The sequence below is a fragment of the Aulostomus chinensis genome, chromosome 16, assembly GCF_037954235.1.
Source record: "Aulostomus chinensis isolate RoL2024-O1b breed Wild chromosome 16, RoL_Achi_v1.0, whole genome shotgun sequence".
In the NCBI taxonomy this organism is placed as follows: Eukaryota; Metazoa; Chordata; class Actinopteri; order Syngnathiformes; family Aulostomidae; genus Aulostomus; species Aulostomus chinensis.
Genome location: NC_141335.1, coordinates 4,046,251 through 4,070,911, shown reverse-complemented (window position 1 = coordinate 4,070,911; position 24,661 = coordinate 4,046,251). Strand labels below are relative to the sequence as shown.

General features: G+C 43.2%; 1 protein-coding gene across 11 annotated transcripts in view; it reads right to left on the bottom strand.

The window, feature by feature from the left end:
- The window catches only part of ehbp1 (EH domain binding protein 1), a 134,488-nt gene that overhangs the window by 74,198 nt on the left and 35,629 nt on the right, over nt 1-24,661 (bottom strand). For 9 of the 11 annotated variants that reach the window (XM_086181291.1, XM_086181292.1, XM_086181287.1 and 6 more), the window contains 6 exons: nt 22,364-22,545; nt 21,069-21,208; nt 19,194-19,310; nt 17,146-17,286; nt 16,395-16,662; nt 14,220-14,466 (listed from right to left, as the gene is read on the bottom strand). In XM_086181291.1, coding sequence (XP_086037417.1) covers nt 14,220-14,466; nt 16,395-16,662; nt 17,146-17,286; nt 19,194-19,310; nt 21,069-21,208; nt 22,364-22,545 — 1,095 coding nt within the window. The remainder of the gene's footprint in view (nt 1-14,219; nt 14,467-16,394; nt 16,663-17,145; nt 17,287-19,193; nt 19,311-21,068; nt 21,209-22,363; nt 22,546-24,661) is intronic. The other 2 variants (XM_086181293.1, XM_086181297.1) reach the window with 1 other exon arrangement.

The window sequence follows — 24,661 nt, the reverse complement described above, 5'->3', positions numbered from 1 at the left end:
GGGAGGACAGAGTTGAGTGAGGAACAAGTCATCTATATAAACAATACTCAGACTAGACCTGAAGTGACGCGTATCTATATGTTCCACACACAAGCATAAACTCATTGTTGTCAGACTGAACTAAACTTGTTCCTCTGGTTTTCGCCTCAGTTTTTGTGTGTGTTTGTGTTTGTCGAGCTTCAGCGTGGAGTGGTCTTCCTCCGGGCCTTCCCTTTCTACTCTTTCAAGTGACGCTGGAAAGTAGCTGTCTAATTTGAGCACTCTAATTACCTGGGATTAGACACCAGGTGCTATTAAAGCAATTAGACACATAGCACACTTCAGTGCCGCAGACCCCTGCACCTTGGCTGGCAGAAAACACACACACACCAGCCAGTGGGAAAACAAAAATGTACATAAGCCAGTGGGACAGGCTCACACTCACTCACCTAGCCACCTATCCATATACAGGTATCTGAGCCAACAGACAACACTGCTACACATAAACAGCCACCGTTATTCTTTAAAAAGCTAAAACTTCTTCACAGGCTAATGACTGTTAATTAAAAGGACAAGTGTGTTCAGAAAATTGAACTTTGAGTAACTAAAAGAAAATGTCTTCACCTCGATGTTACTTAAAAATAAATAAGCATTTATCAGGACTGACACATCGGATTTCAGAATTCCCCCCACAGCAGCACCCCCACGTCCCTTCCAACTCAAACTGATGCAATTTTCTCAATCGCCAGTCCAGACTCTTCCATTACACTCCTTCCTGATAAAGGTTTATAAATGGATCTATGCGCTTAACCGCTCACATCCATCAAATATTGAAAAAATACCATATCTACTTTTACAGGAACAGGCCGCATTTCATTAAGACACAAACACGGGAGCAGTGAAATTTTCATAAGAAGCAGAAATGCGCACTGACTTACACTTTGCTGTCTCGCCTGGAGGAAGGTGTGCACATGTATGTGTCTTTTATCTGCCTGCGTGAATGTCACTGGATGTGTGTGTAACACTGACACAGCCATGTAGCTAGCAGGGCTCCGGGGTAGGATTAGCGGAGAGCATCGCCTTAGCCCACAAACATTCCACATTAAAAAATGAAAAGGCAACCTTCATTACTATCGGTGGCACATAACCTCCCCTCTTCCCCCTTCTCTGCTACTATTATACACGGCGTTAACAGGCTGGGCAAAAAATACAAACCACTGACAAGAGAATCCATTATTCCTGATGCCTCAGTGTCAACAACATACATCCGATGGGGCAAAGAAAGGAAAAAAGTGGAAAGAGGGAAGGAAGATGAGAAAGGGGGGGCATTAAGCTCACTATAATGCCTGAATGGCGAGATAGTGGGAAACCTGGGAATGGAGGCATCCAGGTTCCTGTCCGTGCTGGTGTGAGGAGGAAGACTTTGTTAAAGTGGAACGTGATTTCTGATCTAGAACCAGAGACAAAACCTAAGAATCATGATATGAAACTCAAGAACACCGTCAGATTGATTTGAGGTTTTAAGCAGGACACTTTAACAGCACCAGCCAGCTGCTTACATGGCCAAGAGAGGCGTTGAACTTCTTAGCCAAGTTTCAAACACTCAAGATGGTTCACCCTCTGGGTGAAAAACTCTTTCCAGCATGTGTGACCACAATATTAATGTGCTGTTTATTCTCTTGATGAATTATGGACATTTTAGACAAAACTTTAATTTCTTTCCATAACAAAGCATTTGAGTGAGCACCGAAGCGACACATTTTCAGGTCCAAGTCAGCAAATGATCAAATCTCCTGCAGCTAAGAGATTTCCAGGAATCGTTCAGGAACACTGTGGACTACTGGGTCACCCAAAAATGTACAAATACTCCAAGTTACATAGCATTGTGCACACTGACATGTCTGCAGAGTGTGGAGGCCATCTAAACTGCCCTTTCAAAGTCATAAAAAAGATACAAGTCAAACACTTTAAGAGGCAGCTTTGTCTCTCACTCCAGGGCATAACGCTTCAATGGAAACTTAACTGACCTAAACCCAATGACATAAACCCACGACTCTGTAGAGAGAGGAGAGCTTCTGTGTCTTTCCAATCTCACTTTCATGGCTTCAAAGCAGTGTCAGAGTGTCAGATTTGAGGAGGTGTTGAATCTCATACTCTTTAAAAGTTGTAATCCGCTCAAGGAGCCTACGGCGGACCGAAAAAAGACAATGCACGCACACAAATACACAGCCTCACTTTAAATTATAGTATGAAAGCACACATAGTGCATATGCACAGTCAAACAACAGTACACACAGACAGACATGCAGAATGAACACACAACACGTGGCAGAGGCAGAGAAGGAGCAGCATACTGAAGCACCAACAGTTTAGTAGGCCAGTGGTTCACAACCTGGGGATCAGGAGCCCTACAAGGGTTACAAGATCATTTCTGGGGTCGCCAAAAGGTGGAGGTTGAGTGGGGAAAAAAACATATAATCATGTAAAATAGAATTGATTGGGAATGGAATAGGTTTTTTTTCTTCCATTTAACTGGCTCTAACAGTGGTATAATTTGTTTTGTCAAAGAATTTTTTGGAGTACGAGGCACAAAGACAACTCGTATAAACTAACACACAACATACAAAAACAGTTCATAAAGCCAGAGTTTGTGCAGGAATGTTTTTGGACGGTTTTACAGCTGCTTTTATAGCTGGTGGCTATCGGCCACCATCAGCATCAATGTTAATATTTGCTTGCATTCTCAAGTCAATGAGAACTCACAGTCTGGTGGGAAAAAAAAGTCTTTTTGAGTACTTTAAATACCAAACACACTTTTTTGGGTTAAGTATCAGTGTAAACTAAGGCCTTTAAAACCGGAAGGCTAAACATTTTTATTTTTACATGTCAACAGGCCCAGTTACGTCACTGACATACATCTTATTTCTTTCCATTGTTGTTCTTCTGGGCCAGAAGTACACATGTTGACTGTGAGTGTGAAGTTACTGAAAGCAACAAAACACTGAAGATACAACCGAAATGCAATGAGGAAAGGCAAGTCCACAACACTTCTCCATGACACGCACCCTTGAGAAACACCAACACCTGTTCATGTTTAAGAGGATAAGGTTTGTGCACTCGAGTGGCCTGTCCGTCCTGCTACTGAAAAGCTCTTTTGACTGGCTGGGCTCGAACCACCAGCACGCTCAATTATTTAATTGCACATTCAATCAAAACACGCATTTTTGTTTAATCTGGGCTTTCTATGTCTGACGTCTTCTCATTAGAAAAACAAAGTGAAAAAAAAAAGGGGGCCGATCACCTCGCGTCATCTTACCCATGAAATTATGCTTCAGATTTCAAACGTTGCCTGCATGAGAGTGGAGAGGAGGAAGCAAAGTCCAATCAAAAGTTCAATTATGTAAATGGAGATGTGGAGTGGATGGAACAATAGGAGAGAGGGGAGGGAGGACACACGGCTGGAACAGGAGAGGAGAGAGAACGTAGCGTGAAAAATAATACACATTAACATACAAAAGGAAATATCGTATTACTGCTGTAATCACACAGAGGAGGGGCTCCTTCCCCTCAGAGCCGTGACTGAGAATGTGTGTGCATGCATGTGTGACTGTGCATGTTCGGTGAAGTCGGGCTTCTCTTTATGGGTGTGAGCAGGGAGGGGTTGCAATATTTGACTGAGCTGGCTACTCTTGAGCAAGGCACTCTGCTGCTGTTCCTCCATGCAAAAAGATACATTTATCCCACAATTCCTGAACAAGTATTTATGCCATGGCTTTGTGTAATATGACAAAGTAGGAAAATATGTAAATACATTCATCATAATGGCAATGGGGGTTATGAGTGATTCGCTCAAAAGCAGATATGCTTCCCCTCTAGCAGTGAACCTGTAGGCCAAGACAGAGGGCCTTTCAGCAGTTGGCTACCGAGATGTAAAATGCAAAACTCGGGAAAAAGCGGTTTCCTTTTCCAGCATCATTTTGCTTCCAAGGCGTATTCTGCTCCAAAGGCATAACCATGCAAAACAGCCGAAAAAAAGCAGAACAGGAGAGGACAGGCAAAGCATTGAAATTGAAATAAAACCATTCACTGTTAAAAGGAAGAGAGGAAAAAAAAACATGAAGTGACACATTTTGGAGGAGGCAGCAGACAAAGGAGTGACTGTGCCAGCTTGCAGTGTGCCCACCTGCCTGCTTGCTTGCTCGTCTAATGTGTAACAGAGGGGCCTAATGCGGTGTAAGCGCTGGCTTTAGCTTGTCATGGAAACAGCAGTAGCATTACCCACACTCACGCCTCCACAAATTAGCTTTGGCTGGGGGGAGAAAAGATATGCAGGGCGGGTAGGTTTGGGACAGTATCTGTGTGTGAGGTAAACTGGTGGTACGGTGGGGGTGAACGGTATGGAAGCTGGGATCCAGTGAGATTGTAATCTATCTTTAGTATCGGTTATGCTGCCTTGATTCATCCCAGAATACCACTCACTCTTGACCCCAGTGTCCCACAGGTAGAGGAGGACATGGGCTGAGGTCTCAACCTCAGTTTTCAAAAATGAGGTCACCAGAATTTCATACATGAAGAAAGAAAATCGATATATTTAGTGCCTTCAGTGACTGGGCTGCTTTGCAATGTAATGAATTGGGAAGGAAATTTTGAATCAAATAGTTTTATGTCTCCTGAGTTATCAAAATAATGTGACATACATATTTTTAGTCCAGGTGCTACACAGCAAGTTGTATTTTCATTTTTTGTTGTTGAAATTTTCAGAAAATTATACAGAACGTCATAATATATATTGTACTGTAATATATCATGATAAAATCAAATTGTGACCCATGTATCGTGGTCCTACTCCATCGCGAGGTCCCTGGTAATAACCAGCATCTCTTCATAATAGCAACAAGATAAATGCAAAGTGTTTATGTTGTTGAATACAACAGAACATGGCCTGGCTAGTCGTTTAAGAGTCCTTCAAACTGAATCAACTGCATTAGCCTTCACCTCAGACCTGAGTGATATTTACTAGTGAATAAGAAAGCAGTTGTTATAAATTTACCTTTTAAACTAACACTTTTAAAGGATCCAAAGGCCAGCCGCCACTCAGCTCTTCCTCTACATCCTCATCCTCCTCAGACAAATAAGCTTTAGAAGACGGAAAAGAAGGAGAAAGGAAGGGGGAGGGTGGGTTCTCATAAATCTATACCTCCATTAATCTCCTTTAACTGCCATCTTCAACAAACAAATTAGTGGTGCAATGGATTCAGAGATCAGCTGCGCCGATAACGCAGCCATTTATCAATTAATCTAAGCATGGGCAGGGAAAACTCATTAATGCAGGCCACTTTAGGAATTATGTTCTGCAGGTAAAGACACATTCCGTGTGTATCTGTGTGTGTTTGTAGGTGGTGTGTGGCGTTGGAGGTGGAGGTGGTAACTGACTTGACACAGCAGTTGCCCCCCCCCCCCCCGACTGCCATTGTCCAGCGCAGCGTGGGCTTCAAAATGATGAGAAGGGTGATAGCACAGCCAATTAAAATGAACATAATTACAAAGTCACCCCTCTGACTCCTGATCAGAATACACATGCATCAACACACACATACTGGTGCAAGCAGGGTGTGGTGGGAAACAATGCTACACGTAGCCAAGGAGAAAGGAGGAGGAATATGACAACAGCATCCACAAAGAGCAGGGAAGAGTTTGTCAAAGGCAAAGAAGAAATGATACCAAAGAAAGTTTGCGACCAGAGTGCCACAGGGAGGGCTCCTTCCTGCGGGCCAACTAGGAGTGACCATCACCATGCGTCCCTCAACCAAAGACCGAGGGGATCTTTACATTCCATTTTGGATTATTAACCAAATCACCTGTGGCAAACAACATTTTTCTGATTTTGATTTGAATGCAATAGTTACAGGTACAAACAGAACAAACCACACCACGGATGACCTCATAGTCCTAATTAGGCTTCATGCTTCCTGGTGTGATGACATTTAGTGTCCGTAAAATCAGCGTCTCATTTAGCCAAGTGTTGCCAACAACCATTTTTTTAAGACCCCTAAAAAAAAAAAAAAGGCTTTGAATTTCACAAGTGTGGCATTCAGTGACACATTCCATGCTGTCAGTTCTATGAAAGCCACTGTGGCCCACTGACCAACAGGGACATTTTTGAGCTCGTTTCAACCACAGACCTCATTTCAGACATTTACCAGAAAACCCCTTGAGGTTAAACAAGCTAAGTAATCTCCGAATTTAAGAACTCATTCACTCTCTATTTAGAAAACACAGCTAAGGTGCTCACATTCACTACATCAGATATATTTCGGGTAGTGCTGAAACTCCCCACACTGGACTTGTGAAACAAAAAATGTATTTTTCAGTACATACAACATATGATCATCACATAAATTTGAGAGTATCAATAGCAGATCCCGACTGTTGGCCAAATCAGTTGTAAAATATCGGCATGTCAGATATTAGCAGAAAATGCAATATCATATTCAAAGACAGGATCAACCCATCATGAAGACATCTCTGAGTCCACAAACCTACTGCACTTATCTGTGGACTCTTATGTTACAAGACAGGACTGCACAGTCAAATCTTGCTGCAGTCAATTGAGGTCCTATGAGAGCATTCAAATAAAATCTGAGGGAATGATCCCACTCTGTGATTTAGTTAAGCACTGAAAATGCCACTTAGTATTTCCTGTGGCACGTAGGGGCGCACACCTGCATACCATAACAGTCCAAAAGAGGAGGGGGCTGGAGGGCTTCATAAAGAGGCAATTAGAGCCTTATCATTTCTACACTCACACGCTTCTCCTCAAATACACACGCAAGAGAGCACACGAGAACATGCACATACACACACTTGAACACACGCACGATTTGAAATCACTCGGGCTAATTCATATGGCACTTCTTAGGTCCTTTTTTAAATTATTGAGAACAGTTGGTTTAATTCAATTAAATGTAGCGGGGCACTTAAAGACGACAGAAGTAGGGTGCGGTATGTCTAAGTGAGCACGGTGTTCAAGAACGTGCGGGGGGTCTCAGACTTTTTGGGGGTCCAAGGCATTTTCAAGAGCATAGATTTTTATCTCTTCATCCAAAGGCCCCTTAAACCTCACCCCAAAACCTTGGATCCTTCTGGGTTTAAACCCACACACACCTGGAGGACTGGGGAAGATTAAGCCCAGATTAAGATAATGTTACCCCTTCTTCGGCCGCTATGTCATTCAAACCCCTGCCCTCGATGGCCACTGGACAGAGGGACACACAAGACAAAAAAGGTTTAGTTCATTCACATATACACATGCTCACAAAAGACTTTCTGGCCATCCTCATAAGCCCTATTAGTTTGCTATAGAGCCTCTCATAGCAGACATCAATCATGGAGGGATTAGTCAATTCCCTCTCTAAATGAGTGGCAAGGGAAACTTCCCTTCAACTCCAAAGCAGGTCTCTCTCTTTCAGAGATTACACAGCGATTTGTTTTCATTTCGTTCCATCTTCATCGTTTTCTGTTTGACTTGCTTTTCATTTCTATCCCTCTTGCTCTGCATCTCCCTGGTTCTCTCCTGCTTGCAGCTTGTGAGGTAATCCTTGGCAGATAAAACTAAGGAGGACTTACCAAAGGCAGATTACAAGCAGCGCTTTGCGGAAGGCCCTTTTACACCAGTCGGCGCGGGTATTGAGAGTGAGCTCTTCACAGTGCTTAACTTGTGAACTCGACATGCACCCAACAGAGGAAGAGGTGTAAAAATGATAGCCGCATTACAGTAACTGGATCAAAATATATCCCTCATAACACACACACAAGATTGCATATTAACACATACACACTGTTGCTTTCCATGGCAAGCGTGTATAAAATTGAGTTTGGGATGGTGGCTGAATGCATATTCAAATTTTGTATCTATTTTCCTTGAAATGGTTAAAAGTCATGCTGCCCTGTGAGACCTCAGGAGCAGCAGTGTGTGTTAAATCTGATTTCTTGAACACACCCTGGATCTCACAGCTGATAAAAATCTATCTTGACCAATCTCACTGGTGCTTTGTATCCGTTTAACAGGCAAACCTACACAAACTACCCTGAAGTAACTGAAACAGTCTTTTTAACTTCTTCAACTTGTTGTTTATAGAAAACTGCAAGATAAGACTGTTCATTAGTCGGTGTTGTCTTGTCGCCTTCAGCTCAACCTCATGACAGCGATGTCCTGCAGCTTGAACTGACGACAGGAAGCCCAGCGATGGGACGTTAACGGCATCAGACATGAAGAAACTGAGTCTCCTCTCTCCCACAAGATCCAATGTCAGGCCACTCAGAGAAGGCAAATAAGAGTTGGGGAGGGGGTCTACTTCGAGGAAACGCAGACAGAGAGGTACTGACTTTGCCTTACTTCTCTCAAGGATTATACTCCTAATATTACACAGCTTATGGAGAGGCCAGTGTGACCGAGGGGAGCCAGTGAGGCGTCAATGCTTTGGACCGCTATGGCTGTTATCCTCGCCAATATTGATTCCACATAGAAAAAATGTAGAGATGCAAGACTCCTGTCATCAATTACTTTAACCCAAAACTTTACAATAGTTATGTAAATCACACTGGAATCATTTGCTGGAAAAGTGGGACACATCCTGAAGGACATGTAAATATAATATGTACTTTTTAAATCCAACATTTTCTCAACTCCACTGAACTGAGGAGAAAAACCAATGGAGCTTTAGTCACTGGTATTCATGACGATTATAATCAAATGTAAAAAAAATTAGTGTGTTGCTCTGCCGAGCAAACATAATAGGGTCTTCGCCTGAAGTACCTTCAAGCTCAGGCCCTAAAAATGAAAACGTAACAGGAATAAGCCACCCAATTCCAGAGCCATGCACAGTAAGTACAAAAAAATGAATTCACACATTTCTCTATAAAACATCAAAATAAGACATACTTCGGCTCACAGGGCCATAGGGTCTTGGTTTAAGTAAATAAATGTGTATTCTGCTTTCTTATTTTTAATGCAGGTGAACTGCACAGCCAGTGACTGAACGATGCATGCCATTCTCCAATTCATCATACGATCCCAGGTTACCTGTAAACTCTAATTAATCACAGTTTTAAAGACATCAGTCCAGAAGACTTACTTTCTTTATGACTCCTTTCTGAGACTCTTTCTAAAAGTTATCAGAGAAGACAGAATAACTTTGGACTGGATATAATGATAATAAGACGAGAAACCTTACAGCGGGCAAAGATCAAAAGACAAGAGATGACTGTCCTTGTCTCTTGGGCTCCCCTTTGTCCTCCAAAAACATCCCTCAGTCGTCACGGCAACCTCAGCAACGCTTCACAGTGTGGATGCAGTCCTCTCTTGCCGCGAACCCCGGTGAAAGCTAATTAAGAAATATGGCAGCCTTCTGCGAACTCAATTAAATAATGTTAATTTATTCTAATTTCAATTTGGAGGTAGTCTGAACTGAAGGAGGGGCTGTGAAAACAAAGTCTGGGAGAGGAAGGAGAGCTCTGGCCTCTGCCTCCCCCTGGCACAGGAGCACTCGCAACCTCCAAAACTATTTAATTTGAACCCTTTGATTAACATAAGTAATCACTCAAGCCCTTCAACTGAAGGGGAGGGAGAAAAACCTCTGGTGTTGGTTCACTTCCTCACCTCTGTAAAGAGTGGGGAAGTGCAAAAAAGACAGATGGAGAGATATTACTATTTTATATGCTTAAATAAACGATAATGGTGAATAATTTACAAACCCCATTGACCAGGACACCCAAGTAGGCACAGCCAAAGACAAGCTTTCAAATTGGCCTCCATTTCTTAAAGTGATCAAAAGTTCTAGGGTAGACATGTGATGTAATGCAGAAGTATATGGTTCTTTGTGTAAATATACAGTTGAACAGAACTTCCTTGTTCAAACTTTTATCCTGACATATGTGTCGGCTTCCAACTTTTCTTCATATGAAAATAAGGCAAATAATTCATGAAGCGGAAACTTGATGAAAATCTTAAGATCAGAGCATCTAAGTGTAGAGTTCTCTGACTACGGAATAGAGATGGAGGAGCAGGGGATCACTGAATTACTGGTAGGGGTGGGATCAGCCCCGGGGAAAAGACATGGACTGAATCAGACCAGACAGAGCTCACAACCCGCCCAACAAGAACTCCCTCTGTTCATTTAAATTAATCCCACAGACATTTCCATCCTTCCTGCTCCTTCAAAGATGCTCAACTTTGAGGATCTATATCTCACAGACAGGACAACAGACAGACACGTTGGCATGGGGGACATGAAGCGTCTAATGAGGGATTCAAGTGCCACTTTCACCCCATTGAAGACAGATCTCAGATCTAGTCCAACAAAAAGAACAAAAAGTAGAGGCAAAGGCTTAATCGCAAAAGTTCAAATCATGCTTGCACTGAAATATGCACAGTCACAGTGCACGTGCAATCCTTCCCCCTTCCAGAAACATCCCCCGAAGGTTTAAACCTGACTCAGAACATGTACAACTGAAATTTAGCGCAAAGTTTGCAGGGGGAAAAAAAACAACCTTATATGTAATCGTAGAAAAAAAACATCCACAAACTCATCAGGGTGCATCACCCACAAACTGAGCATCTTTATTGGTGGCTGAGGAGGTAGGACCCGTGTCAGGTTTAAAGTAGTTACGCTGACCTGCATTCATCACAGCAGAAGCATCAAAGCACTGAAAACACAAGTCTGCATCACACTGTTCAGATCAGTAAGAGCCGAGGGCGCTTCTTCTGCACGAGTCAGACAAGTAAACATCTACAGTGAATTATGTTGTTATCCTGTACTTCTGTGAGAATGTTGCTGTAAAAAAAAAATCACCAACAAACAGTGACCGGACCAACACATTCAAAGTCAACTTAGGGCTTCTCCATGAATGTGCCGAATCATCAGTTTCTAGTGGGCACCCTGACAGCACATTGACCTCATACAGGGTCCTTAGTTCTTAACTTGATCAACTGTGAGATACTGGAGTGAGGGACACTGAATGTAGTATTTTCACATAAGAAAAGTAGTACAAATGCTCAGCCTCATCCATTATATAAACTGTTATTCATTATTGACAAGGTGCATTACACGTGACTGCGGTCAAAAACATCAGGACACAAGCCCATGCTGGGACAACTGTCAACTAGTATTGTCAAGTGTAGTCTGGGAGAAGACAACTAGAAAGAAACAAGAGTAACTCAAGGAAAAAGAATGAGAATTTAAAAAGGAATAAAAATTGATTATATGTGCTACAGTCATCGTGGATAAGAAAAGCCAGACCCTGCAGTATGAATGTAAATTAGCTGAGCTGTGCTCACACGGGTCCCCCCCCCCATGGCCTTAAAAAACCCCCAACAACTGGTAACCCACGTTTCATCAAATGCATTTGAGTGGTTCGGTGTTGTCATATTATCCTTTCCATGCATTCCTAGTGACGTGCGCTCCACTGGCAAGAATCCAAAGCATTGAGGTCTTTTTAGAGCTTAATGTAAATCCAATCTATATGTGTAATACCTGTGTATAGAGTAAGTGGGTGCACACCATATGTCCCGTGGACGTCCTGATTTTCCACAAGCTGGCACTGAAGTGGGCGGTTTTAATGCAATGACATGGAGGATATGGCTCCATCTAAGATGAGGTTTAACGCTCTACCTGCCAAAGAGAATTCATTCAAGTCTTCTGAAAGCTTTTAGCTACTGGTTGTATCATGAATTCATGAAAAGTTTGGCACTGCAACTTCACTTTCTAATGACTGAAAGAGATCCTTGGTATGGGTTTTCCAGCACCATTTCTCCACCAAGGGATGCTGCACTTCTGGACATCTGGATTCTGTAACTATGTATAACTGCAAGTCAGTTAATTCTTAAGGAAACCTCTGATCGCCAACATGTCAATGAAGCTCCTCCTCCTCTTCATTTTTGTCCTGGTATCTGCCTGGAGTATGCTGCAAAAAGATGAACTTTCACCTTTGTGAGTATCGTTTGCCACGACTACTCTACTTATTTTTGTGTTGGACGAGTACAGTACTATGAAAAACTAATTTCTCCTCTGGAAGATAAAGACTAAAAGCTTCTACAGTCACATATATTACTATATTCTAACTATTTCACTGACTAAACGTGAAAAATACAAGTGTGATACAAGACATGCTTATCTCTGTTGGTTTGATATAATTTCATTGAAGCCAACACAGGACACATTGCGGACCCTTCAGGGTAAGTTGTAAATGTATAACTGAGTATGGCTGCTTCCAATTTATCCATTTTTATTCACATCCTGAGATTAGACCTTGTTGTATGACTCTGTGTGTGTGTGTGTGTGTGTGTGTGTGTGTGTGTTTATCTCTGTCTTACACACTGGATGCCCAAAAGAACAGTTAGTGGAAAGAAATAGAAATGAAGAATACACACCTTGAAAGCTATTGTATGAGATAGGTAGAGGTTAGCTGTGTTTTGGGGGAAGGTGACAACTGCCCCGGTGCATATTTGCTGAACTCAGCCTCAGGCATGCGAGAGACTGTATAAAGGACACGCAAGCACGAGCACACATCTACTTTCTATACACGTTCATAGTGTGATGTGTTGGTTTCGTCTCGGCCTCTCATAGTGGGAATGTCTCCTCTTAATCCTCTCTGACTTCATACATTCAAAGGTCATCTCACAGCCTACACATGGCTCAGGCGTGCATGTGTTTGTGTGTGTTATAGTGCTTGGTGTGAATAAGAAGGAGAAACCTATTCACACTCGCCGTATATGTCAACAAACCCTGTAGGCCTATCCTTGTTTACTGTGAACATCCCATTTCTCCCTCTCTCTCTCTCTCTGCGATTCCCTGACCATCTTACCCCCACTCTTTTCCTTTCCTCTACCCTTCACTATCTTCTACCTATTTGACTTCACGCCTACCCCCACCCCTCCCTTCAACCCTCAACCACAAATCGTTCTTTGCATCCCTCCCTCGACCAATAACTCCAGAGCAGGGGGCATCTCTTGACGAAGTGTGGCCCACCACAGGCCACTGGCTTTGGGTAATTAAAGTGGTTTAGCCCCCCTCACCCATGGTCACAGGCAACTGCAGCTGGGTGATAAAGGCACTGTGCCATAATTACATGGACGGCCAGCATCACCGCCCAACTACACTAAAACAGTCAGCTCACAGCCAGCTGCATAGGGAGGAGGGACTTGTGTGTGTCTGTGTGGGTATAAGTAACTGTACAGTGTGTTTGCATGCGTGAGTGTGTGTGCACAGGGGGTCAACACCCCCTTGTGATCGCTCTGCTGTAGTTAAGCCCCCTGTGTTTAAGCCCCACATAGGCCCATTGAGCCCCTACACACACACACACACACACACACACACACACACACACACACACACACACACACACGTTTAACCCCCACCCATCTCCACACCCCCAGCCAATCATTCCCCACCAGTGGTCTGACTCTTGCCGCGAGTGTGTGTGACCATCAGCCATTTAATTAGACCCAGCCATGATTTACCTAATTTAAATAAATAAATAAACATTGAAAACACCCCAATAAACAAATACCTATATTCAAATGAGGAGCTGGGGAGTTTCATGAGCATAAAGAAAGGGGCAGAAGATGGGATTGTGCAGGCGGAAAGACAGCTAATGTAAGGACCACTGGATGTGGACACACAAGTCGAAACACACACAAACACACAAAATGCTTCAAGTAACTCACTTATAATAACACATGCTGCAGTGAATGTGTGAAGAACAGTAAGTAGACAACTGCCTCCAGCCGTGGAATTCTGGGATTTTAAAGTTGACGTTTTCTTACTTTTTCTAAATTTCTCAAACTAAGCTCAAAAATTATATTCTGATTTTACTGTACTCTGTAAACAAACACCGGACATGCAGTCAGCAGCGTTTAAATCACATTGTGGCTTTTCAGGCGGGGATGAACTGCAGGGTAGTTGAGTCACCTTGGCCTCCCTGTAATTCAGATACTGCTATGATGAGAATACTGTGTACCTGCTTACCTGTGCTACGTGTTCGATGTACAATACTAGGGGAGGAAATCGCTTGGCAATGCATCAGAAAAACCACTGAATAATCCAGTTCATGGATTCCAGGACTGAATTCATTAATTAAACTAAAATTACAGTTACAAACATTGTGTTGTTGTAACACATGTTCATGTGACTGTTACTGTACGAATATATCAAGTTTTCTTCATCCAAACAGAGCAAATTTACCTTGGGGGAGGAGGAAGCCAGCTCTCTCCCAATGACTGCTGCTACTGGACTGGGCCCGGCTGGCTGGGCTCGCTCCCTGTCTGGGCCAGAGCTTGGTTTGGGAGCTGAAAGAGACGGGCTGAGGCCAACTCCAGAACTTGGTGGTGGGGGAGCCCTCCTCTTTTGGCTGCTGCCCACATCAAGAGAGGGGGTACAAGTGGGGGTCTGTGTAGGGCTCGATGTCCTTGGCTCATAGAACGGGTTGGATCTGGTAATGGAGACGCAACAAACTGGAGCATAAGTACATAAACATGCAAAGATTGCGATTTGTCCTTAGAATTCCAGAGTTTAGCTAGAGAGTGAAATATTCATTACCCTTTTGGCCTGGAAAAGAGCGATCAAGTTGCTGAACAGATATGAATCAAGCTTAATAGTAGACTGAAAATGGGTAAAATTAACAGGTTCCAATGAAATTACTCATCCGATGTGGTGGTTGACACTCGGCGTTAAGTTAGATGTGGAAAACGCAACAGCCTTCAAACAGGTTTCTATAGATATAATTACTACTAACGTGGGAGTCTGTGACCAGTGAGAGAGAGTCTTTCTTTGACTGACGAGGGTGTTTTGTTGAGATCATTTTTTTCTTGAAGTCAATCAACCAACCAATCAGAACTTAGCCAAGACACTTCTCAGCAACTAATGTTCGGTAAGGGCAGCCCTGATAACACAAAAGAAAACCATGTCACACAGTGTATGATCACTTTATAAGTGTACGAAAGGAGCTCTGCAATTTAACTGCAACACACAAATCAGGAGGACACAAGGAACAAAACAGACCTACATTAGGATCATGTTTACACATCCACCATGAAAAGACACACGGCTCAAGAGGGATTATCAGAACTATTTCAACACATCTTTGTCTTTAATGGCTCTTTGATTGATTGTAAGGAAACTGCTACATGGAAATGAGAGTTTGGGGCAAGACAATGAACAACACAGACAGGTAACAGAAGACGCAGGTGCACTGAGGTCAGGGGCTGCATGACCTCATATCCCAAATGCCCAAGGTGGGCTACTGACAGATCGGTAGGGAGAAGCATAGCGACAGCATGCCCTGAATAACACACACACACACGCACACACGCACACACGCACACACACACACACACACACACACACACACACACGTTATCAATATACGGGCATGCTTGTGGCACTGAAAGCCTTGAGATAATCACTCAACATGCAACAAGCGGTCCTAAACAAACAAAAGAATTGGATGGAAGGGTGAGAGCAAGAGAGAAAACCCCCTGATTGACTAGGTATCTGTCTGAGAGAGTGTGTTAGAACCAGTCAGAGTGATAGAGTGGGGGAAAGAGGTGAGGCAAAGAAAAGAAAAGCAGGCAAGCCTATAGAGTAGCTTAAACAGAGCAGCACAGACTAAAAGACATGTGAAAGGGCTCCAGTCAAAACACCGCACTGCCCTCTTGAACTTTCTATTCTGCAGAGAACTGCCTCTGATTGAAGAAGCACAGCAAAGAAACACACCAGTCAATAACCTGTCTTTCTCTAGATGGACAACTCACAGCTATCTTTATGACTGCATCACTCAACAGCCAAAAACTACAAGTTGACATTTACAATTTAGGCATGACCACTCTTCTGTAGAGGTCATTCACAATCAGTATAACATTCAACAGTGCAGAGTTCTCCAGGGGAGGTGCCCAAAGTTTGTGGCTGTAATCTACACTTTAATCACAGAAAAGAAGTTGGGATTAAAAACTTTTTGAGGAGCTCAGATTCAAAAACTGATCAGCAAGTGCTGGACCAAGTAGACAACAGACCAGGAGGATAAGTTAACAAGGATGGAAATGAGGGAGAGCAGTGGGCTACTGGCTGATAGACGGGAAGGAAGACATGACAGCGGAGGGAAAGAAAGGAGACAGGCTTAAAGAATTCAGTGAAACAACAGGGCCCTTGTTTCTGCTGAAGGGTGCTTCGTCATTCTGCCCTGGTGAGGGGCTACAAGTACCCACATACGAGAGGGGGTCTTACAGGACTTAGACTGCAAAGAGTAACCAATCTAGGCAGCCTGCTTCCTCCCAGTCTGTTTGTAGCACAAGCTAAGACATATAAAGGAACCAGTCAGAAATGGTACCAAATGCACATGAATGTTTATGAGGAGTATCTTACTCATCAAGCTCCTCCTCCTCATTGTGGGCGGTGTCGGCGTACAAGTACTTGCTCATGTCAACAGGTCGCACCCCTTTCCTCTGCCTGGGTTTTGGGGGTTCTGGATCTGGAACAGTGTCAGTATCCTGGTCCAATTCATCAAAGGGGTTTCCTGGGGACGTGTGTGTCTCCGGCTCATCTGGCTCATTGAATGGATTTGAGGAGTCATGGTCATAGAAGGACGAATCCCCGTCAACCCGTGGCCGTAAGACCGCCTGGTTGGGGGGTTCTGTTAGACAGAGGAGAACTTTGTCCAAGCAAAACCTTACAGACTCAAACATACAGGATCATAAATAAAATACGTGGTCTTTTTAACTGGCTAAGCATTATAGACGTCCTCATTTCCCCTCGATGATTGTATTTTTTTAAACGTTGTAAAGAAACAGCTCAGTCAGAACTGAACCATCAACACTTGCTTTACCAGAGTTCCTTTACGGGTCAGAATTAAGGAATTTCAAAGGCAGATCCTGTATACTTTCATATTAGTGCCTGAATTTGAATATTAACTATTCACACAGGGTATGACCACATCCAAACCTTCAACTCACACCGATTTCTGCTGACACAGTATGAAGTATATAACTGCACTTTTATTCCGATATTAACTGTCTCACTTAGAAACCAGTCAGAATTACTGTGGGCGTCCATCTACTGTGAGAAAATATTTTGGGGGGGGGGGGGGGGGGTCAGGTTTTGGTTAATCTGAACGTACCTTCCTCATCAGGATCACCAAATGGGTTGAGGTGGTTCGGGTCATCAAGCTGATCATCAGTCTCATCAAAAGGATTGGTACTCATGGCAGGAAGCGTTTCCTGATCCTCGTCTTCCAGGAAGTTCAGCTTGTTGATCAGCTCTGTTGCCACAGAGTTCACAATACCGTAGTAAATGAATAGCAACGATGAGAAAGAGTGACAACTACTGAGTCAGAGTCATCAGCCTCAAAACAACTGAACTCTGAAAACAAGAGTCTGAAATGAATACAAACATTTACATAGGCAGATATTAAAAAAAAAGAAGAAATCTGCACTTAGAAGTGAACCATGAGAATGAAGACCACTCAGTTGTTTACAAGTGTTCCCTCTTGCTGAGCGCTAACTACACTTCGCTGTGCTCCTCTGCCCCCTCAGCTAACTACAATGGATGTACACCAGTGGCATTCTGGGAACATTTGCTGTGCTAAGGAGTGTTACTGTGGGAGAAAGTAAAAGCAGCAGGGAGTTGCTATGGAGATCCACACTGGAGAGGCTGAAACTTGCCCACTTTATCTTCATCATCCTCACTGTAGCTCAACAGCAGACAGCCAGAGTGTGGGTCAGTTTGAAAAGAGTGTGAATGCATGTGAGACAGATGCCAAGAACTTCTGCAGAGCGCGATGAAAGGCTATGTGAAGTGGTGGTTGCCGATAAGAGAGGGCGTTCTATTCCAGGCCTCTGACTGAAAACATCCAGGACCCATTTTTAGGCCGTGACATGTGCACATCAGCATGTTGCCTGTTTTATGACTTTACATTATGAGAGGAAAAAGCTGTTGTGACGTGGAGCAACTCAAGAATAGCAGGTGCTCAGAATTTTTGTTTACAGATCCATTGGATGAAAAATGTCAAATTTAAGGCTGATTAATTAGGATTTGGGTCTGTCATGCATTACAAGCATTAAAGGGTAACTGTATAATTTTTGACAGACATGAATATCAAATGTGGACCAAGACATGCATGAACAAGTAAGCCCTGGGAGCAAAACGCTCCAGCCTCAGATGTCTCTGAAGACCTCGTTTCCAATGTTTTTGCAAATTAAATGGACGCTGCCCCTTGGTAGGCTTCAGGAGGTCGGCCTATCAGAAGAAAGAGGGCTTTAAAGGAACGAGGGGGGGCTTGAAAAGGAAGGAGCTTATACATCTTTCAGAGAGAGGGGCTGCATAAAGGACCAGTATTAAATAGTTACAGACTATTTTACATGGACTCAAACAAATCTACCATGCTCTGGTTCAAGCTGTATGTTTTTAAGAAGAGCTCATTTGGGTACCATTTGCCTGGTCTGGTTCACTGCCAAATGCAGTTACAGAATGGGTAAAACCACAGTGGAGAAAAAAAAGAGCATAGGAACAGAAACATTGAGACTGTGTAAAAGAACCGGATGTACCATCCTAGTCTGAAAAGTGAAACCAATGAGCAAGTACCTCAAACATGCCTTCTGTCTAATGGCCAGCAGGGGGTGAAAAAACACCCAACACTTTGCACCTGATTAATTACCTGAAGAAATATTTTCCCATGTTTATAGTCTGTTGCTAGCGTCAAGTGCTATACGCTCTCGCCCAATTATGTAGACTTCCAGTCGTGAGAAATTGAGTGAAGTGACAAAAATGGCACGCTTGAGGTTTGTGTCTAAACGCTGATGGGTGATGTGGCGCTGGCTTCATCCAGTCATTTTATACAGTCCATGAAAAAAAGGAATGAACACCAACAGATGTGTTCACAACACCTTGTACAGCACATCACCACATGGACCAAAATCAACTGAAATGACCACAACACGATCACAATACCTATGTCAAGGAGAATCAAGGAATGGGGGAGGTGAGCCGAGAGAGAGAGAAACAAAAAGAAAAGCTAGAAGGGGAATAGTAAAGAAAAATTAATATATTTAAAAAAAAAAAAAAAAACCTTCAACGAATGGTAGTGTTGAGGTAAGGTTCAAGGTTCACAAGACGATGAGCGAGTCAAGAACATAAGATGAGGGAGTTGAAAGAAAGATGAAAAAAGACCTTGGGAAGAAGCGGCAGGCTTAGCGGTTGCTTTGCGTGCTCGCTTAAGGACAGCACCATCATCATCATCATCATCCCCATGTAAGCAGCTGAGGGCATTCAACTGGTTTACTATCTCTGTAAATGACAGGGCCATACAGGAGGGGAGGAAGGAAGAAAACCAGTGAACAAGGCAAATCAACATGCCCCATCACACACACACACACACACACACACACACACACACACACACACACACACACACACACACACAGGTCTACTTGTGTGAGCAATCTGTCAATATTTCCTGCTAAAATTTAACCTATCTGTGCCTCTAATAGTAAAGTTTGCAAAACCTTCGGGTCAGATTAGTAGCGATTATAGCTGAGGTTGCTAGCTGCTCACCTTAGTAGGTGGTTCTGACATCTAACACTCATTCACACCTGACTGACAAAAAAATACACAAACAACACGATTTTGTCTCTGCTTTTATTTACAATTTCCTTGCCACATACGACGTCCTGCAGAAAATATTGTCAGATGAATGCTTCAGAGGGGGGCGACTATATAAAGAGACAAGCTGCTTTGACGTCAGCAACAAATCATTTGATATCTTTAGGAATTGTTTGCATCAAATTTCAACTCATTTACTTCAATGTTTGCAGAAAACCCTGTCGATCCCTGAAAAAGCCAACTCTAAAATGTATTTTATCTTTAGTATGAGATGTTTACTACTTACCTTTGTCCCATTTAAATTGATTGCCTGAGGTTGATTTGCTTGAATTTCGATCGAAAGTGGAAAAATTGTTTCTTTCACATACGTTCCATCAGTGGTATACATATTCACGGAGGTGTAAAATGCATCCTTTTAGGTGTGCAATATTCTCTTCTCATCATTTGCATAAAGAGAGTGACAAATTAAAGTTAATTCATGTAGGACGACCACAAGCTAATTTTACAGCTTCAAATACTTAAACAGAGACTCTGTGTAGACTCTGAATGAATGATAGTTATTTGGTTTCGCCACTCATTTGTTTTCTTTAACTTGTCACCTTTCCTTCAACTCTATGTGATAGGTTTTGCAGGACAAGCACATTAGCCTATGTTGCTGTTACTGGGGTAGCTTGCTGGCTTGTTGGTGAGGTAGCATCCAGGGGGGGAATATGATAATGGGGAGTTTTGGCAGCTTGGTCAGGCCTTTGATTCGGAGATGCACGCTAGTGAAGCATCGCTGTAGGCACTCAATGCATATACATATAAATAAGACAAAGAGCAGGGAAAGGAAGAGAAAGAACAGAAAGCATGAAGCTTAACATGAAGAGAAGGCGCTTTGAAAAGTTGGATTAAGCAAAGCAGGAAGCAGTGGGACTCATACATTAGCCCTCGACATGTATGTAAGGGAGGAGACGAGCCTCCATCCGACTACCAAGACAGGAAGGAGGAAGCAAGGACTAACGTGGATGGAGGAAAGGAAAGCCTACGCAAATATATAACCTGACAACAGCAAAAAAGTAGATGGAGCTCATGAATTCCCAAATCCTTCACATGTCGGCAAACAAACACGAAAAGGTAAACTCAGCAAAGACACTTTGAAGAAAAACAAAAGGACAAAGTGGATGCGAAGCTTGGGTCTTGATTATTCTGGTCTCAGGTTGATTAGGAATGTTATTCCCAAGGTAACGTTGTCAGTTTGGGAAGAAAGCAAATCCAAAAGGACACATTGAGCACTGAGCCTGTCAAATTAAGAGTTAAAGTAGACCGATTTACAGGCTGCAGAAAAGGCTGGCAGGAAGAACTAACCATTAGCTGGGCTTTCACCGCGTTGATTCTGGCATGTTGCACCATATAGCCGGTAGCAGCCAAACTCATCAAAAAGTGCTGTTAGCCGGTTTTTACCTGTGATCTTGGCAGCCTTCTCCTCCTGGTTCACCCTGTTCTCCTCATCCTCCTCATTCTCCTCCTCAAAGTCATCCAGGTTGCCGATGTCTGCCTGCTTCATGCTCATCAGGCTGGCCAGGCTCTGCATGTCCTCATCACTGGTCGTAAAAGGCAGCGCGCACGCAAACTCACATTAATAGTTGACACCAACACTCAAATGAGACATGAAGAAAATACATTTAGGCCTCAAAACCACATCTATCCTTGGAAGACTGGACCGCACAACCTAACAGATGAGCTGTCAGATATCAGAAATGAAAGAAATCAGGCATAAATGGAAGAATAAATATATGAAAATGCCACATTAGTGTTGATGGAAACAAACCCCATGTGGTAACATCCAGTTTGCTTGACAATTAAAGGGAAACATAATTCCAGCTCTTTATAGTAACTGTAACTTTAACACCTTAAACTTCAACAACACTTCTCACATTTTAAGGTCATCTCTCGTCCCTACTCAGCCTCCCCCCTTGCTCACTCACCCCTCCAGCTTTTATCTCTTTTATTGTTCCCCACCACTTATTTCACTGACATTAATTCCTACGTTATTTCTAGTATTTTATGTAGTCCTGTGCCCCCCCCCCCCCCACCAGTCACTCAAAACCACCATTCCATCCTAATCGCTGCATTCTCCTCTCTCTTCTTTGTGTTTGGTGTTTCCCAGGCCTAAAGGTTCATTTGAACTGGTGTGATAGAGTTTGTTTGTGTGTGGTCGACATCATTCCCCGAAGGGTTAACAAGGGTTACGCGCCATCGACCCGCCGTCCGAGCCACAACAAAGGCCTTGCTGCTCTGCTCTCGCTCAATGTATGTGTGTCTGTCTTTAAATGAAGGTTGCCGTTATCAAATTAGAATGAACAACAAACGCTGCGATAGAGAGAGTGAGGATGTGTGGCCCGAAATGAAAGTTGGTGCTATGAAAGAGGAGCATGTGAGAATGAATAAAAAGCTGCTCTGAGCGTGTGCGTGTGCATGTGTGTGTTTGCATTAAAATAACTTATGGCTTGAGTGGGAATATTCTTTAAGATTCTCCTCAGGGTATGGCAGGTGCTCATCATCTATACTACTCAATAACACATACGTGACTCTTCTAGTATATTTCTGTAAATCTTATGTGTATTGATGGCAGCACAAATCTCATAAAAACATGTATGCTCATAGCTTTCAGCAGGTTTCTTTTTCAGATAATGTGCCAAAAGCCTGAATAAGGATTTGTTACGGAACAGAATTGATATGCAGGATCAAAAACTTACGTGGCCTTTCCTTCACGGAGAAAGATGCAGGAGAGGGAGAACTGCAGCGTGGCAGACACCACCTTCTTTGACAGGGGCTTAAACTTGAGTTTGACATCTGTCTGTGTGGGCATGGGACTGGCATACTGCTTCATGTTTATACTGCTTGTGGCCAAGGCTTTCCTCCTCCCCGACGGAGACTCCTGCAGAGGAATAGGCACATGAAGAAGTCAGGTTATTACAGGGCCATATGACAAGAGCTGCATGTAGTTTGCTGACAATGCAGGGACAACTCAGAAAAGACAAAAACAGAGGAAAAGAGGCATTTGCTATTTAAATGTGAGGCTACTGAGTTGTTGGTGTCCACTTTCATACGTCCTCCTTCAGGGGACGTGCAGTCAAGAGCAGGATGTACAATTAACTTGAAAGAAATTAAAAGGAATTCTTTCCGTCATCACGACTAACGAAGACAAGGACACTGTCAGCACATCCTGAACAAGCGAACGTGGGGCTCCTCTGTGCGTCTAATTGGGATTTCACTTGTGAAATCCTTCCTGATGTTTCCAATCCCGAGGTACTTGCTGAAGTCATTTTTGCTGTACTTCTATTCAGAGATGTGTTTTAGGCCAGGGGCTAGCAGTCAAATTGGAATTTTTGGAATATGCCATAAACCAGGTGATAACAGTTATAGAATCACTGAGAGGGGCCTCTGTGTGTGTGTGTGTGTGTGTGTGTGTGTGTGTGTGTGCACGCGTGCGTGCCTGTGCGCTTTCAAGCTGCTCACCAGAGGACAGTGTGGAAAAATAAGAACTGCCGGCGAGCCTTGTCACCCGACTGCCTGATATGGAAACTAAACAGTTGGGGACGCTCCAGCCTTTTGTCTGCCCCCCTCTCCCTCCAACAAACACTGATGGGTTTTGTCTGCTGTGAGTCTGGCTCTGGAAGCACCACGCTGTCACTAAATAGCAGACTGGTTCACCTCCTTGCTGTGTTGATACCACTGACACACCACGTCCCTCTTTTCTATTTTCCCCTCCTCTGATTTTGCAGATTCTTTTTTTGTGATGGTCAACTGCCACGTTTTCTGAGTTAAATGATAGGTGATCATTTACATGTGACAAAAAGCAATATGTGGGTCGGACTGGTACATGGATGTCCCTTGATATGTGGAATGAAGGCAGCAGGCAGCAGTAACACACATCAACTCCTTTTACATGTGTTTCATCCTCCTCTGTGTGATTCCATTTTATTGCGTGGATTTGTGAAAACACCATACACACCTACACTTGTTTCATTATACCACAGAGAAATACCTTCTTGTCTCAGCTGTGAATCGAGCCCCGAGGAATCATCCTCTCATGTGCACAATGTCAAACAAAAGCAAAGCAGTGAGCTCTCTTTCACACAACACCAGTCTGAGAGCACATATACATATACGCTCTGGCGAGGACGGAAGATAAAGAGATACAACTTCTTAACGTTGCCCGTTTCCTGATGTCTTCACAAACACACACACACGCACGCACACACATATATACACAAATCTCAGAGGCTCTCACTCTGTGCAGAAAACTCAATCTCAGGCTTATCGCTGAGGACTGCAGAGGATTCACACACACACACACACACACACACACACACACACACACACACACACACACACACACCACAGAGTTAATATCAGTACAGTGTGGTAAAGTTATTGGTAATATAGTGAGAAACTGTGTACACCAAGTGATAATGAGAGGAAATTGACAGGCCAGCTATAGGAGTGTGGAGACATTGTTAATGTGCATAATGGCTTCACCAGCAATAATTATACATCATGTTATACCCTCTTCCCAATGCAGGTAGTGAAAATCACTATTAAAAGCTGATTGATCCCATCTCACTGTGAGTGAGGAGGAGTTGACTTTCTGTTTGTTTTGGGGGGTTTTGTGTGTGTGTGTGTGTGTGTGTGTGTGTGTATGTGTGTGTGTTGTTGTTGTTGTTGTTCTGGTGCGTCACATTCGACGTCACAAACACAGAAAACTAACCAAGAAGGAAGAGAAAGGTGTTCTCAAAAAGCACCAAAGTTACGTTCCTTGGGCTTCACTACCTTTTTGGTTTAAAAGAGAGCACCAGGGAGGGTTGTGAGGATGTTTCTGTGGTTACTATTCTATGTCTAACCAGGACAGAACAACATCAGAGACATGTTTGAATGTAGATGGGTTGAATTTGTGGCAGGGAGGACTAAAAGTGGCAGAAGTTACACAGGGAGATGCAGCATGCGTTGCCTCCATAGCATACATGTTACTCTTGATAGCGGATTCCTGGGGT